A 17,188-nucleotide genomic window follows, 5' to 3' on the forward strand; every position below is an offset into this window, starting at 1 on the left:
AGCTAAAAAAATTAGGCCGGGATTAGGTTGACGATTTTTAGAGCGATTGCATAACCTTTCTATATGGGAAAGGCAAAAAAGCAACATAATGAAACCTCGCATTTTTTACCACCTATACACAGCTGAACGTTCCGCAATAAGTTCAGTAAGTCGTTTATTTGACGAACGTTCGGTAAAAGAAATGTTTTTTTGAACTATCACCTTTTGCAGGGTTTATCGGTAAAATATAACGAGAATTCAGTAAATAAAATACTGTTCTGTCAGTAATTTTTGACGTGCAAATACAACCGTATAAATCGTCAAACATAACATTTGAAATCGGTAATTTTTATTATTCAGCTCAAGTACAAGGAAATAATTTTTATAATGAAAAACCTAGTAAATTAATGCGGATTAACGAAGTATGACAAATTCCGCGAGCCTTATTTCTAAAATGCCTTTAATCCGCAAAGAGAACACTTACGATAATGATTTATTTTTTTACTAATCTAAGCCATTGCTCATTTTCTTCGCAATGTTTGCATTAAGATGCAAGTAGAATCTTTAGGAATCGGAGATGACCACTAAATCGGTTTGATATTATAAATGAAAATAGCGGTCAGCATAGCTTACAGCTTGGTTCAGCAATTATTGTAACGAGTAATCCGTTAACGTATGGCGATATGCTGGTTGTGCAGTATATTTTTTACTGAATTTTTCAGCATTGTTGACATATGTCAAAATTTAGAAGTTGCTCGGTAAACAATAACAGCCAGATCGGTAATTGTATTTTTGAAAAACTGTTTTACGGTAGCAGAATAAGCGGAGTTCGTCATTTTAAACGAAAATAGCGGAAGCATAAGATATTTTGCGCAAAGTACCGAGTTGATCGGTAAAAAAATACCGAACGGCAAAATCGCACCGCAAAATTTTACTGGGGCTTTGAACAGCAAACCGTTCGGTAATCAATTCAGTAAAACAATTCTATTACCGAACTCTCCGCAATAATTTCTTTTTATCAAAACGTCAGCAAAATTTTCAAATCATTAGCGGTATATTTCAGTTAAGAATTGTTGACTACTTCAGCAATTTAATAATTGAATTTGACGAATTTCTAGTGAAAGTAACTTTTTTACCAGTTTTTACTGGTTGTACGAAAAAATATAAATTCTAGAAATGTAAATAAAATTATCTGAAATTTCTATCTATGTAATAAAATGCTTTCCCCAATCATTTAATGCTGATAAGCGGATAAGCACTGATCATTTTGGTGTCTAATGTGCACTTATGCTTTATTAAGAATAACCTTACATCTCCAAAAAAAAAATCAAAAAAATAGCTTGTTCACAAAAATTACCAACAATGTTGAAACAAAACAGGACTGCCAATGAATGTTATATTTGATTGGAAACAATAAGCGGCATTTTCGCGGTATAATCAACACTTCTTTGCACCATTCGCCTTCCAATTAGTATCCTTGTAAGACAAATCCATTATACATTACGAAATGTCTTAAGGGGTTATATACAAAGTTGGAACTCAAAAAATCGAAAAAAATTATTGAATATTCTGAAAGTACATACTTTTGAAAATACCGGTGCGAGATTTCATCCATATCGGAGCACTAAATTTCAAACTACAGCCGTTTGCAGCGCTCTGGTTCTTCCGCGTATGAAGTTAACACAAAACTTTAAACGCAATTATCTCGAAACTAAGTTGTTTGAAAAGCACCGTTGCGGTGAACGTGATATCGCAAAAACTATTCATCCGATATTCATCTACTTTTTTTCAATTGTTTGTATTTATATTCTCGTGTACTTGAACGGCTTCTTTTTTATCCAAAAAATTTTGAATCTTTGCGATGAATTTTTGTTTAAAATTTTGAGCACCACAAAACTCATTTATTAGTTAAAACGTTTTATTTGCAGGAAATTTTTTTTATTGGGAAACCAATTCGTTCAAGTACATCACAATGCATTTTTCTTCAATAATCTTTTCATTTTATTTTTATTTCAGTTGAGCGGTTCGGCTTGGAGAGCGTTCACCGCAAACCTCTGCCAAAAAACTCGCTACGGGGGATGGTCCATAACTCCGCCAACCTTCAATATTATTTTTAATTCAACTTGTTTTTTCGAACTTCAATAGCACTACCAACGAGCTGCCTTTTGCATTTTCAAAAAAAAATTGCATAGCACGCTTTAAAAAAAAAACGCGAACTTATCTCTCTTTTTCACCACAACTTTGTATATAACCCCTTAAACAAGTAATAAGGGCACCTCAAACACCATGACGATCAGTAATTCTCACTTTTACAGCTTCACTGAGTTCTGTTGAACATTCTTATAATTTGCAAATAATTATTCGCAATAGGCAAACATGTCGCTTCAAGTTTTATTCTTTTGTAAATGGCTACTTGACAGATGGTTTGCTGTAGTTGTTTCGTAAGTTTTTGACGAGGTTCAGAAATGTTGTTTCATTTTTTGCCGAAGAAATCGTCAACTTATTACTGTATAATGTTAATGTACCGAACAAATCAAATGCAATGATAAATTCAGTGAAAAATATTGCGGATTTCAGCAAATGATTTGTAAAACTATCGATAGTCGTTGAAAAATGAAAACACTTCCGCAATTTTTCTAACCAATTGCTGAAATCTCCGTAAAAATATAATTTTACTGATCATATCGTCAAAAGATATTACTGAACAACTTTTGGCTGGTTTAGTGTGTAAGTCATTTTACTGCTTAAAAAAATTATTAAACATCAGGTAGTTTTTGCAACATTTATGTAAGAGAATCCCCTAAAATACATAAAAATAGGCATTACAAAATGGTTTAAAGCTTCAAAATTAAAAAAATATTAATACATCAACTTACCAGAAAACACCGCCCGCCGCATCATCCCCCGTCGGGGTTTCCCTCGTGTCGAGTGCGCCCATGGAAATCCCTGTCCCGGCGGCAGTGGGAACACTTGCGGACCACCTGCGGTGTGAGAAAGCCAAACGTAACATGGTAAGAATGTGTGTCTGTGTATGTAGTTAGTTTCCCGAACTCGAACTTACCCGGTAGATAAGGATTCCGGCAGTGGGCAAGCAGCGAGTGAAGATGAGGATGGTTCAGTCCATGCTGCAGGAAAGGCATCGGCCGGCTTGGGAGTGGTTTCGCAATGATTTTATTATCTCGAGGCTGCTGTGCTGCTGATTGCTGCTGGAGACGAGAACCATCATCTTGTAGGTCCGGACTGTTTGGTAAGCTGCCAGCTTCGCTAGTGGTGTTACTACAGCTATTATTGCTATTGCAATTACTACCGTTGCTGCTATTGTTGTGGTTGTTGTTACTGCTGCTACTGTTGTTGTTGTTGTTGTTATTGTTGCCCGCGGTTGGACTTCCTCCGTTGACTAGATGATGCGTATGATGAGGAGACTGTGGTTGTTGTTGATGGGGGTGATGGGGCGGGAAGTGGTTGGTGAAAAACGCAGGATTCACTAAATGGTTCTGTTGAATAAGGTTTTGTTGAATATAAGGCCAAAGATGTTGAGGTTGGATAAATTCTGAAATGAAAGAAAAGTCCGCAATTAGTTCCAAACAATGAAATCCCATCAATCTATTCAATAAAACATATTTCGTCAATAAAATAGTACCATTCAAATATGACCAGTCCAGCCCACTTTTAGCTGTCGGTCATATCCCGGACGTGCGCTATCGGATAAAAAACGGAGTGTTTAATGCCCTTTATCGATTGTCCCACACAACACACCGGCACACAAAAATGTATGCGTCCCACTTTTCGCTAGTTCTTTTATTGCTTTTCAATAGACTATATGCCATTTAATAGATGGGCAATAAAAAGGCATAAAAAGATTCACCCAAGCCGATAATCACCTCGACACGCCACACAGACAATCCCACCCGAAAAATCGAATGAAAAATTGGCAGGACCTCCGGTCGAGGCCATAAAAAAACTTGCACATATTTTTTGATTGAATGCCGTTTGTCAAGGTTTAGGATGCAACAGCAACAACAAAAAAAAAATGATAGACCTAATCACTCTCAATAAAGCATGAAATAAAATAATAATAACAATTGATTATCATTGCTCTTCGCAACCTTTCCCAGTCGTACAAGCAACAACAAATCCCTTTGGAAAATGTGCAGCAGCTAGGGGACGGACGGAGCGCGCTCAATCGGAAACAGTTACGTTACTCTCGGCAAGAAAAAGGGGTCCCAAACTGACAAACAGTTGTGCATTTTACAACCCAAACCGTGCATCGCCCGATCGCAGAGCCCTTAGACAATAATTTAAACATGATTATAAATTGATGTTTTTACAGCCTGCCTTTTGTCCTCGGGAGAAATTCGGCATTGTTTTTCTTCTGCTCCGCTCTCCTCGAAGGATTTGTGTCAGTATGGTATGTTTTTGTTGTTTGACGCAATGTTGTTACATACGTGTTTTTGGTTTTTCAAGAACGGATTTGGCGAAATTGCTCACCCCGAGGTTTTTTTTGCTGCGCAGTATTTGAACTGTATTTGACGTCGACGACGGTGATGATGGTAGCGATGATGGAAGAGTAGTACATAGTGAAGGACCGGTAACCACAACCAGTGGAACCGCCAGTTCGGATACGCCTCTTATTTTTGTTTGGGATTAGAAGATTTAATAAACTGTTTTATAGCGCTCCGGCTGAGTAAGCGGCGAACGAGTGGTCGGTTTTGCTTCAGGCAGTGGTTTGTTGTCTACAGTTAGAGAATCCTTATGCAGGAAGCGCGTGATTTAAACGAACAATGCAACCGCCTGCTTAGACTTCAGTGACTAGCAAAACTGCTGTCACCAATGCATTTAGGTGTTTCAAATTGACAACAGCAGTTCGAAGAAGCATCACAATTTGAAATTTAAATTTTCTTTTGCTTTGTTAGATAATATCACAGTCGGTTAATTTTCAAAAACACGTACGTACGTTAAGGTCGTTGTACTGAGGGAAATTTACCAAAATTGGAGGTCAAAATAAATTGTTTTTCAAAGTTTGAAAAATAATCTGTTCATGTTCAATTAATATATAGGGCAACCCTTAACCTGTGTTCGGGTATATGGTGGTACTAAAACATTAGTTATGAAATTTGCGTTTCAACTTCGTTTCGTCAGAATTCGACACTAACTTAGTGTCAGGACTATTAATTTCATCGAGCTATCAACGAACGAAGGGTAGATTTCGATTGCTGGGATGACACGATTTATTTAAAATATGAAATCTTGGTTGTAGGAATGTAGTATCATTGTTTCTAAACCCATTTGAAATTGCATATTTATAAGATACTTCTAAACTTACCTTTATTGCCATATTAGATAATAAAAACCAATTTGTTACTGCATTAAATTTTTGAAAACAGAATAGTTATTTGTACACCTTGGCGTAAAACACCTCTATGGCATCTTAAAAGAAGATGAAATTTCCAATAACTCGAACTCCGTTATTTTAGAATTTTCCTATCTAAGTAAAAGTTATGACGAGTAAAAGAACTCTATCGAAAATAAGCTATCGCCATACATTTGCGTTGTATACTCGTATTTGAGATGGTTTTAATGTGCTCATCGCAGCATGCGGTGTGATTGACTGTCATCTTTCGTTTCTTTACTTTATGTAAATTCTTTGTTTCCAATGTGTTGCTCGATGAAGTGTAAATTAGGATTTTGAACACAAGGCTCAGTGAAAAGGGTGTAACTATTGCCGATTTCGGTTTTAGATCAGAGTTGCCCTAAGTTCGCTCTAATATTTACAAAATCCATACAAAAGTGACAGCTGAGAGCGAACCTAGAGCGACTCCGTTCTAAAAACGAAATCAGCATATGTGAAAATTGGTGGATTCATCACGCGAGTTTGGGGAACACTATTCACTGGATGAACTGGCAGGAAAAGGCAAAAAACTCGGATCTTTCAACACGAATCTGGAGCAGAAATTGGTATCTCTAATTAGGAGGAATAAATCAATAAAACACGTAATTTAGTCAACAAGATGGGAACGAGCGTAGGAATGATCCAACGTAACAAGAAACGGAACAACCTGAAGACCCAGAAGAAAATACGAAATCGCCCAACAAAGTACAGAATATAAGTAGCGTGCATTTTGATGGACGACGAAACATATATGAAAGAAAACTTCAACATTCTTTCAGTTTCACAATATTATACATGCATCGTAGGGGAGGATATAAGCGACGCGGACAGGTCGATTCTAGTGTAGAAATTTGATCGAAAAGTGTGGTATGGCAAGCAATATGTTCCTGCGGCTTGAAGTCAATCATTTTTTTATATCCCGGGAACTACTAAATGCAGAAACCCATCGATCTGAGTTTCAGCAGAATATTGTGATAATCATAGCACTGTTTTGACCGGATCTAGCATTGGCGCCCTACACCAAAATAACGCTCAATTTTCTCATGGAAAATGATATACATTTCGTTGAGAAATTCACCAAATGGCTTTCAGTTTCTGCTCATTAAATATTACTGAGCGATTGTGAAGAGCCCCTCTTTAAAACAGCTGGGAATATGGAAGAGTTCAAAGAAATTTGATGAAATATGAACAAAAATTTGCGAAGGAATAATATTAATTTAATCTGGTCTGCACAATGTTCAAGTTCAATCTTGTAGAATAAGGGATCAATCGTTTGTTTGAATATCACTTCATCTTATATGATTTGAAATAAAAATATGTGAATATATAATATATATAATATATGAGATACAGATCAAGATTATTTGAAAATATGCTAATACTTTTTTACTTTCAGATATATTTGATTTTGAATTCATTTTTGTTTCGCTTTGGTATTAGGGATCATCCATAAATGACGTAGCATTATTGGGGGAGGGGAGAGTATTGTATTTTGTGATGATGTGTGACGACAGGGGAGTAGGGGGTCATGTCATGCTACGTAGCTTTTTAAAAGGGGAATAACTAACATCGTTTTTTAATTTTTTTATATTTTTCGGCGATAAGGGGGAGGGGAGAAATACCGTCAAGCAACGTAATTACCAGGGGGGTATTTAGAGATTTGTGACGAAATACTACGATGGGGGAGGGGGGGGGTGTTAAAAATCACTCAAAAAATGCTACGTCATTTACGGATCGTCCCTTATATGCATGACTTTTGATTCATTTTTAGGGTTCACTTTAGATTAAAAAATATTCTAATTTCCATTATGAGTTAGGCGTGTCAAATGGGCTCGAAAGCGGGAAATATCTCAAATCTTCACACAACTCAACTTTTAGAAAATGCTTATATGACATTTTTTACAAATTAAACAATTTTAAATCCGAAGACGGTAACGAATAATGTTAAATTTTGAGGTTTTGGCTGCCACTGTAAAACGTCATGCCAATCTCTTCGCTTGGTATATAAGGAACATTTCTGGCAGAATTTCTCCATTTCCGTGTCTGTTCTATTTGAAGTTCGAACAGTATTTTTCCAGCTGCTAAGAGAGTTTTGAAGTTCTAAGCTCCAAATAAGAAAAATACATCATTATCCGAAATTAACCATCGCTCAGATAGAGATATTCGCGCGAGTTTTTGCTGCCAAGTAGAATGAGAAAATGTCTCGAATCTACTTCTTGTGCAAGCCATGTTCCTTTCAGAAATAGTAAAAATTCCTGAAAGAATTCAAGAAACAGTGCAGAGAATACTCTTTATTGGTTTGTTTTGTCAACTGACGTCTAAGATCGAGTTTGATTCATTTTGACCAGAGCGATTGCGTGAAACGAAACTATTTGAGCTCAGTACGCTTCTGCTCGATACTAAAAATAACAGTAATTAACTGCCGCTAAATTTGATCGGAAGATATGAAATATATTGAGATCGTCTGCGAAAGACTGGATAGGAATCTTCAACACTAAGCACACGTCATTAATGTAAAGCAGAAACTACAACGGTCCCATGTAGCTTCCCTTGGAGACTCCTGATGTAGAAGTAAATGTGGGTGCCTGCCAATCTACAACCATTATCCCTTGATTTGTGAGCTAGGATCGAAACAATTGTAACAACTACCGTTAATTCCAAATTTTCGTTTAACGATTGGTCTGTTGTGGTTCACTCTATCAAAAGCTTCAGATAATTCGGTGTAAAATATATCAGTTTAAGCGTAACGCTCAACACTCCCTGTTAAAGGGCGAACACGAAATAATTGCGACACATCCAACAGGGCATAACTTTTTTACCATTGGGTAAAAATCAACCAAATTTTGCACACTTTCTCATTGATGTGTATTGTTTACATGCTGTCAAACTCGAAGTCGTGTTTTTCGATTCAACGAAAATGGAGGTGAACCAACGCGAGTCGAGAGAACAAATTCTTTCCAAACACCTGGAATTTCCTGACCTGTCGCACCGGCAGTTGGGAAAAATGTTCAACATTCACCATTCAACCGTCTCCAGAGTGTTGAAGCGGTTCCAGGAGCGGTTGACGTTGGACCACGGCAAAGGAGCTGGAAGAAAACCGGGACCGGAGAACAAAAAGACGGAGGGAAAGGTGAAGCGGATGATTAAAGCAAATCCCAACGTCTCAAGCCGTGATTTGGCTAAAAAGATCGGCATGTCGCAGAGCTACGCCCACAATTCAAAGAGAGCTGGACTACATACATACAAGGTACAGAGCTTCCCAAACCGCGATGAGCGGCAACAATCGACGGCTAAAACTCGGGCACAGAAGCTCTACGAGAAGATGCTGACAATATATGGCTGCTGTGTGATGGACGACGAAACGCATATAAAGGCCGATTTTGAGCAAATTCCGGGGTTGGAGTTTTTCACCGGCAAGAGCAAATTCTATGTGGACGACAAATTTAAGAAGAAGAAAATGTCGAGGATCGCCTCCAAATATCTCATTTGGCAGGCCATCTGCTCTTGCGGACTGAGAAGTGAGCCTTTCGTGACAAAGGGCACAGTAAAATGGCGAGATCATATCTGAGTGCCTCGAGAAGCGCATTTTGCCGTTCTTGCAGCAGTACGACGAAGTCCTGCACAGGGATGAAAATTATCATTCATTCGCATGATTCTTGGCGAATCCGTTCATTGCTTTAACAGCAGCCAGTCGTTCATTCACGATCCGACTAAAACTCTCCAAAAGAACACATCTAAACGTAAGTAGAGATGAACTTCCGAAGATGTGAGCCAGGTTAAACGAATGACACGTACTATGTTGAATGAAGAAGATCGTGTTCTTCATACGCGGATTGAATCGGAAGATTGTACTGTAAACGTTCACAAGTGAATCAACTTTTAGTTCACAAATGAATGTGACATTGTATACTCTGGTTGGGTTAGGTCAAATGTACACTATAATCAATGTTGAGAAGTAGATTGCACTACAATCCACTTGAAATTGATATTGTGATATGCACGGAATCGTTTTAAGAAGTTATTTTTTTTCACCAGCACATTGCAAACTACTTACTCAACAATAAGAGATCACCAAGTGAAAATTTCATAGGTCTATAAACAAGAACGACAAGTTTTTTTTATTAGAACGATCCGGTGAATGTTTTGAAATGAATCTTTGTGAATGAAAGAATGCATTCATTTGCGATCCTTTCTGCTTTCATTCAAAACACTACGTATGCGATGGAGAATGAATCATAGCCGGGCGCTGACACTTTTTTCAGTTTTGTGTTTTGCCTCTCGCTTTCGCATGAACGCGTAACTCTGCACAAGAAGGGTTGCCGAGATCGGGTTTCACAGTAAGAGCATGTTGGTGGATGATTTCAAATTGACCGTTTCGTGAAATGATTTTTCCCATGCCTGGTCCTGCAAGTTCAAATTGTTCAACAAAATTCTTCATTATGAGCATTTCGAAAACCACCTTTCTACCTCGTCAGTATAAATAGTTCATTTTCCTAGCTCAATCATAGTAAGCCATGCCTCAATTTAATTTTTATCAGATTGTGGTAAATAATCTTAAAAATAATGCTTCCAAAGACACCCTGCGAATATATTCGATGGTTTAGCCTCTAGTGAATTAAGTTCACGTTTTTGGGATTTACGACCACTGTGCGCTGTCTGCTGTCTCGTGGTGGATTTGGATTGGTTTGTAGTAGTTGTTAAGCCAACCGACTAAACCTCAACCTCTTGTATCTCGTAATCCTCATCCATCAGGGGCAACCGTTCAGTACTGCTTTAGTAGGGATTGTGTTCTTGCTTATTTTGTTGTGTGTTAATAGTCATGTTTTTATCCATACCTACTTTTCCTTATTTGCTGTCCAACCTTCGCAAATATCGTCACCTGTTGAGACATCAACCGATCCGGAGATGTCGACCATAAGGATTTACATCTTTTTACAACCACCTTCGCCGGGCTTCTTATCATTCTTGGTGCTAGTCGTTCCTATTTATCTGCTAGCTAGTGCTGAGAACTTCTCGGCGGCGGTATTTCACCCTATAGCGATTCTCATTTTCGTGATCCATTTCGCTGCCACTCCAACGAAACAATCATCGGCGATGAAATTTCTCTAGACAACGATATCCCCATTTTCTCCAACTTCATGTTTTTCCAGTTTAACTGCCGTTGGTAACCCGCTGTCCGACATCTGCTATCTACTCCCTACTGTTGCTAATATACAAACTAGTCGAAAAGTGCACCGATCCTTCAGAGAAGCCGTCCAACTTAACATACATCCCATTCCAGACACCCTCGCAAAGTTTCGTCCTTGCTTTCTTCATTGACTTGTTTCTAGAGTGACATAGAAGAGAGCTCAAATGCAGTGTACTTTTTTCCTGAACAGGAAATTTAGGGGTTATATACAAAGTTGGAACTAAAAAATCTAAAAAAAAATTATTGAATGTTCTGAAAGTACATACTTTTGAAAATAGCTGTGAGAAATTTCATCCTGATCGGAGCACTAGATATTTAACTAAAGCCGTTTGCAGCGCGCAGGTTCTCCCACGAATGAAGTAAACACAAAAATTTAAACGCAATTATCTCGGAATGAAGTATTTTAAAAGTAATGCAAAACCCTCATGGGGAGGCTGATCCCCCAACCCCCCCCCCCCCCTTACGCACTGGCCTGTACTAAATTATGTGCGTTTAAACCAAATATTTGGCATCACTCGCACCACTATAGGGAGCTACATCCCTAAAACAGCTAAAACACTTCACTGGATATCACCCGCAATATTTTCGCCTATAACCGACTACCTTCGGAGGACGTTAGGGAAAGCACGTCCACTACCCATACACTCGTCACACTGTTATTAAACAAAATGTACACCCTTTACCCATACTTACACGTGCAACATTGCAGAAACTAATACACAGCACTAACCGTGTACTTTATTTCGCATCATGCCAAGTAGGCCATTTTTCTCAATACCCTAAGTCGCGTGGGGCTCCAGACCAGTGGCGGATCCAGGGGCAGGGTCCTGGAGGTCCGGACCCCCTCCGAAATTATTTTACTTGTTGAGAAATGTTTAATGAGTTTCAATTTTATATTAGTTTCCATCTCAAAATCATTTCAAAACAAAACTGGTATTTATTAAATAAGATTATTACGTATTAAGAAATATACAATGTTCATTTTAAAATCGAAATTTCGGACCCCTCTTGAAATTTTTTTCTGGATCCGCCCCTGCTCCGGACAATCTTTTTTTTTTGTTTTTGAGTGAGTTATTATAGTCCTTGATTCAAAACAATTTTCTAGCATTAAAGGAGCATTTTGAGTACGCTAATAATGTTTGGCGATGCTATGTGCGACTATTATGCATTTATTTGAAATACTTATTACTCACAAGAAAAACTTAAATAACTGCTACTTTACAAGAGCTATGGAATCAAAATATGCTAATATACTGCGATAAGCATCTAAAATGTAAATAATATGCTATTGTACTGCAAGTATTATTGCTTGGTGGCTACCTGGGTATTCATAACATATATTAGTTCCATTTGTTCAATCAATTGCCATGGTCTGGTGATATAAGTCCCCTAAATAAGCGGTTGAATGATCGAGTTTCGTCCGTCGTCTCATAAGATTCGTTTTGAATCATTCTGGGAAGTGAAAATATTTTGCGAAAAATAACCTTTCAAGAGGTTTTTAAGAAAAAACTAAAAACAATTAATGGGCTATCAGCTTCGTCCAAGTGATCCTGAAAATCGTTCTGAAAAATGCTTTCGAGGACATCAAGTGTCTGCGGTGAACATAAAGTTATTGTTATTCTCAATATTAGTTCAAATTTCAGGATGTTTTCTAATTCGTTTCCATTACTATTTTTTTCAATATGGCAAATGAATATAAAAATAAAACAGAGCCAAGATGTCTCAAACGGGCCACCAGGGCCAGGTGAAATCGCAATTTCGATGGAAGATACTATTTTTGGTGTTACTTGCCATTGCAAAATCAAATCCGGATGGGATGAGCGAAAAAAATTGACATTTGACAATAATATTGACATTTGAAGTTTTTTGGCCTGTTTATTTTTAATAAATTAAAAATGGCGACCTAATTGACCGATTCCAGTTTCAGCAATGAAATTGTCGTAAGACATGGGTTTTTCGTTTTTATACGACCTGAAAAGTTCCTATTTTGTATATTTGTTATACAATTGTATATGAAAATGGAATAAAAATGTTCTGCACCTCTTTTTTGTTCGAAAGAAAACATTACATTTACTGCCTTTAGTACCTACAAAGAAACGAGAGGAGATAGGAATATGATGTTGAAGAACAAATTGTGCATCGTCTCAAAATTCAATTTTTGGAGATTAGATATTGCTATAATCATAATTCATTATTTTGAGAAAATTAACAAAAACATCATCAAAAAAGGTAGTTAAAACTAATTAACTGAAAGATATGAGAGCACTATTCAATAGGAAATTTTCCAAATCACCTTTCCAATGGCACTAAAAGATTTAAAATTCAAAGTATACTTTTTGAGTTAGAGGTATTTTAAGATAAATAGGTTTTTTACACAAAAAGTTCAATAACTCTGTAACGGTTGAGATTTAATGGTATGTGTAGCACGATTTTTTCTCCAAATATGACAGTCAATCACCCCTCGAGAGGTTCTTAATTATGAATCAAACACCCTGCATATATAGATAACGAAAAATTGACAAGCTTAAACTTGCTACACTTGTTAAAATAAACGGAAAGCGCCATTTTCATAATTTTCCTACACCTTTCCAAGGAAAAAAAACAGTTATGCACAATTTTCTCTCAAAAGGAGGAAAAATTAGATTTGTGAGCATAAGGACACAACCCCAAACTTAGAAATAGTTGGATTATGTTGTTTCGAATTCATCTCATTGGTAACTAGCACCAGCATGGGGTCAGTTAGAAGATGAATCCAAACTAGTACCAAGATGACACCGCTTTCTCATAAAAACCTTTGTTTTGCTTCACGCGACATCACTCGGAATCAGTCAGTTTCTTTAGTCGTTCATTAGGGCATTGCAAAATTTATTTTTTTTTGAATTCTCAAAGGCCCCCCCCCCCTCTCATATTGTGACAAATGTCAAAGTAAGCTCAGATGCCAAATTTTACATCATTTGAACAATTTTAGACCCCCGCCCACTTCGCTTGATTTTTTTTGAAATTGGTAGTATGGGAAAATATGGAGGAAAAATACATTAAATGCTATAACTTCTGAAGTAGCAATCAGAAAATTACAATTTATACTTCTTTTGAAAGGAAATAATTTTAGTATTTGAATGAAGATATTTTCGTTTTAAGGAAAATACGGGAAAGTGGGGTACAGGGTCATTTTGGCCCCAGAATCCCATATTTTTCAAGATGTTTCTGCTCCGTGACGCAAATTATACATATTTTGTAGTTTTTATAATGTGAAAAAATCTCAGAAATCGAACGGAACCCTCTTGACCTTAGTCCGAATACGAGAAGTTGGGGTTATAGGGCTTTTTGTCATTCATATTAAATTTTATCATTTTCTCATACATATATCTCTATTATTCTTCAATCAATTTTCATAAAATGTAACTTGTTGAACGTGTAAAATTCTGGGGAACAAAACAAAAATAAAAACGTTAGAGTTAAAATTCAGAAACATCAAACTTTTTGATATTTACTCTACAAATCTCATTTTTTTCATTATTTGTCCTAATACCTCAACTTCCCCTATTTTTCCAGGAATGAAACTTTTCTCATGTGATCCCTAAGCACATTTGACACTAAAAGTAGTAAATCAAATAAGAATTTTGTTGTTAAATGGAGTTAATATGTGCGATTTTATGATGAAAATGTGAAATCGACACTATATATCAGATAATTTGATGTTCCTAAATGTTACCGCTAACGAATCTATTTTTGTTATAATCCTAAGGATTTTCCACGTTCAATAAGGTATAGTTTATGAAAATTGAGTGAAGAATAATAGAGATATATGCACGAGAAAATGATGAAGTTTAATATGAATGACATAAGGCCATTTAACCCCAGCTTCTCGTATTTGGACTAAGGTCAAAAAATCTTCGATCGATTTTTGAGATTTTTTTACATTAGAAAAACTATAAAATATGTATGATTTGCATCACGGAGCAGAAAAATCATTAAAAATATGAGATTTTGGGGCCAAAATGACCCGGTACCCCACTTTTCCGTATTTTTCTGGAAACAAAAATATTTTCATTCAAATACTAAGATTATTTCCTTTCAAAAGAGGTATAAATTGTAATTTTCTGATTGCTACTTCAAAAGTTATAGCATTTAATGTATTTTTCCTCCATATTTTTCCATACCACCAATTTCAAAAAATTTCAAGCGAGGTGGTCTAAAATTGTCCAAATGATGTGAAATTTGGCATCTGAGCTTACTTTGACACTTGTCACAATATGAGAGGGGGGGCCTTTGAGAATTCAAAAAAAAAAATTTTTTGCAATGCCCTATCGTTCATACAGGTGGCATGTCTGTTTGGATTTATTGTTTAATTAGCCCCAAGTTGGTACTAGTTACTGAAGAAATACATTCGAAACACCAAACTTCAACATTATATAAAGTTTAAGTTGTTCTTCATTTGTCGCCCTGTGAATCTTGAGAATAACATGAATATTTGAGATATTGTAGAGCATACAGAACACCATTTTGTGAAACTGTTTTGACCGTCCTCTTCATATTGGTCCCGCTATGTCCCCAGTGGTATTGGGTTGGCTTTACGACAATTTCCTTCGTAACCACTGAGTGGATCATCACAAGCTTACAAGCAACGATTATTTCATTAGCATTTCCATGGATAAGAAGAAGTGTAGTAATTTCCCATGCTTCGTTTATGATGGGATTTCATACGATAACAATTTATCCGGCTGCTTCCGACAATACAGAGCTAATGGTAGGCAGCTATGTGAACCATTCTTGTGCTAGAAAACGACGTACCTTCATATGTTATGGGAGGGTGAGTGAAAAAGGATTGAAATTGTCTGCCTTCTACACATCGCTATATATGACAAGGTGTTTTCAGGATGCGGGCTTCGTTGAATAAAGGTGATTGTTTGACACATGAAAAGTTTTCCTCAATTAGGATAAGACAATGAGTTCAGCTGAGCATCCGTCGCGAATAACATTATCTGTCTAGACAGGTGAGAAGGCGTTGACGTGTCTTCCTTTATTGGAGAAGTTATTTCCACACAAATAACGATCCTCTTCGATTGAAATATAATGCACTCCACCAAGTACACTGAATCGCAAATTTATTGCCTATGAAAATCCGATGGGCATATTTTCTTGCACATTTCCCCCAAAGGTTCGAACTCCCCATTTAAGCTGCCAATTGATTATGTGCCTATCGAATAATTTATTCGACACTTAGCAACGGCGAATGGGATTATTAGAAGCTCGTAGAAAAATCGCCATCCACACAGCCTCTTCTAATGGAAGGAAGGGGGGGGGGACGAAAAAGTTTTCCTCCCCCACTCGGTCCAATGGTGAAAGAATCAATATTCCAGCTGGATCTGTTGAACCAAACCGTCGTCGTCGTCGTCGTCATCGCCGTCGCCACAAGAAAAAGGCGTCTCGGTAATCGATCCTGCAGCTGTCAGAGCAAGGATAGCGGCCTGAGTAAGGGGCAAGAGCTGGAGAAAATCCAATTTATATATCGCTTTGATTTCTCATCTCCCGGCCCATGTCCCACATCAGCAATTTCCCGAGTGCGCAGATGGCGCCATACAAGAAAAACCTCCGATGGAAACGACGATGTTATGGTTTTCCACCCGGGAGTTCTAGCCTCGAGTACCGGGCGAGCAAATCGAGAAAAGTGTGCTCGTTTATGATTATGGTCGTCTGTTGGAGACACTGCCGTATGTTCACGCGGATATTGCAGGATACCCCCTCGTTTTTAGGGGGAAGATCTTTGGGCGAGTTTCCCGCAAAATGGGAAACCAGGGGATTCAGTTTGTAGTATTCTGAATCGGTGTGTATAATATGCTAGGAAGCGGAAATGTGCTACATATGTATGCGAATAATATCCAGTGGGAAGTGAATGAGGCGGCTGGATCCCATGAAAAATTGAAATGGGATTTCTATGGTAGGTTCTTGGATAGAGTCTATGAGCACGAAGGCATATGCATAAAATTATAAACACTCTTTATCGAACATCGAATGGGATGGTCTTGCTCATGATACAGGGAAGTTCGGATGACTTTGTACGAATTTGTTCAATGCAAGTGTGGGTTTCAATTCATTTATATTTTGCTCATTCGATTAAAACTGTACTTGGTTGGTACAGGTCGAATAATACATCTTTTCCCCAGACCATGCTAATGTTGTGGGATTAGATAATTGATATTTTAACTTCAAGCTGCAGTAGGAATTTCCATAACTGTCAGTTATGATTAGGAAGCACAGTGAGAAAATTTCCTCGAAAATTAGTTTATTCAAATTAAAGACATGAATCATCAGCACGAAGATGGGCCGCTGATTTTAAATTTTTGCCTAAATTTTCCACTCACTAAAAATATTGATATTACAGTTGACATAAATAACTTGACTTCAAACAACTTCAATGGCACCAGATTTATATTGCTAGGGATCATGGCAGTGTTCCCAAGAAGTCTAAATTTATTTTTGAGGACAAGGTTTTCGGTAAGCTGATTATCTGGCAGTAATTGGTATTTTTTCTCCTTTGTTTACTTTGAGTAGTTATCACGACCGTTATCGTCGGTAGCTGAAAGCTGACTGCAATAACAAGTTACAAGTTCTTTGGGAAATGCGCTCTATCA

At 37.3% G+C, this 17,188-nt stretch overlaps 1 protein-coding gene across 1 annotated transcript in view; it reads right to left on the reverse strand.

Moving 5' to 3' along the window:
- LOC131691697 (BEACH domain-containing protein lvsD) overlaps positions 1-17,188 on the reverse strand; it is a 120,180-nt gene that overhangs the window by 48,658 nt on the left and 54,334 nt on the right. The window contains exons 2-3 of the mRNA XM_058978291.1: positions 3,041-3,529; positions 2,856-2,960 (exon numbers count right to left, since the gene is read on the reverse strand). Coding sequence (XP_058834274.1) covers positions 2,856-2,960; positions 3,041-3,529 — 594 coding nt within the window. The remainder of the gene's footprint in view (positions 1-2,855; positions 2,961-3,040; positions 3,530-17,188) is intronic.

This window comes from Topomyia yanbarensis, chromosome 3, assembly GCF_030247195.1.
Source record: "Topomyia yanbarensis strain Yona2022 chromosome 3, ASM3024719v1, whole genome shotgun sequence".
Lineage (NCBI taxonomy): Eukaryota > Metazoa > Arthropoda > Insecta > Diptera > Culicidae > Topomyia > Topomyia yanbarensis.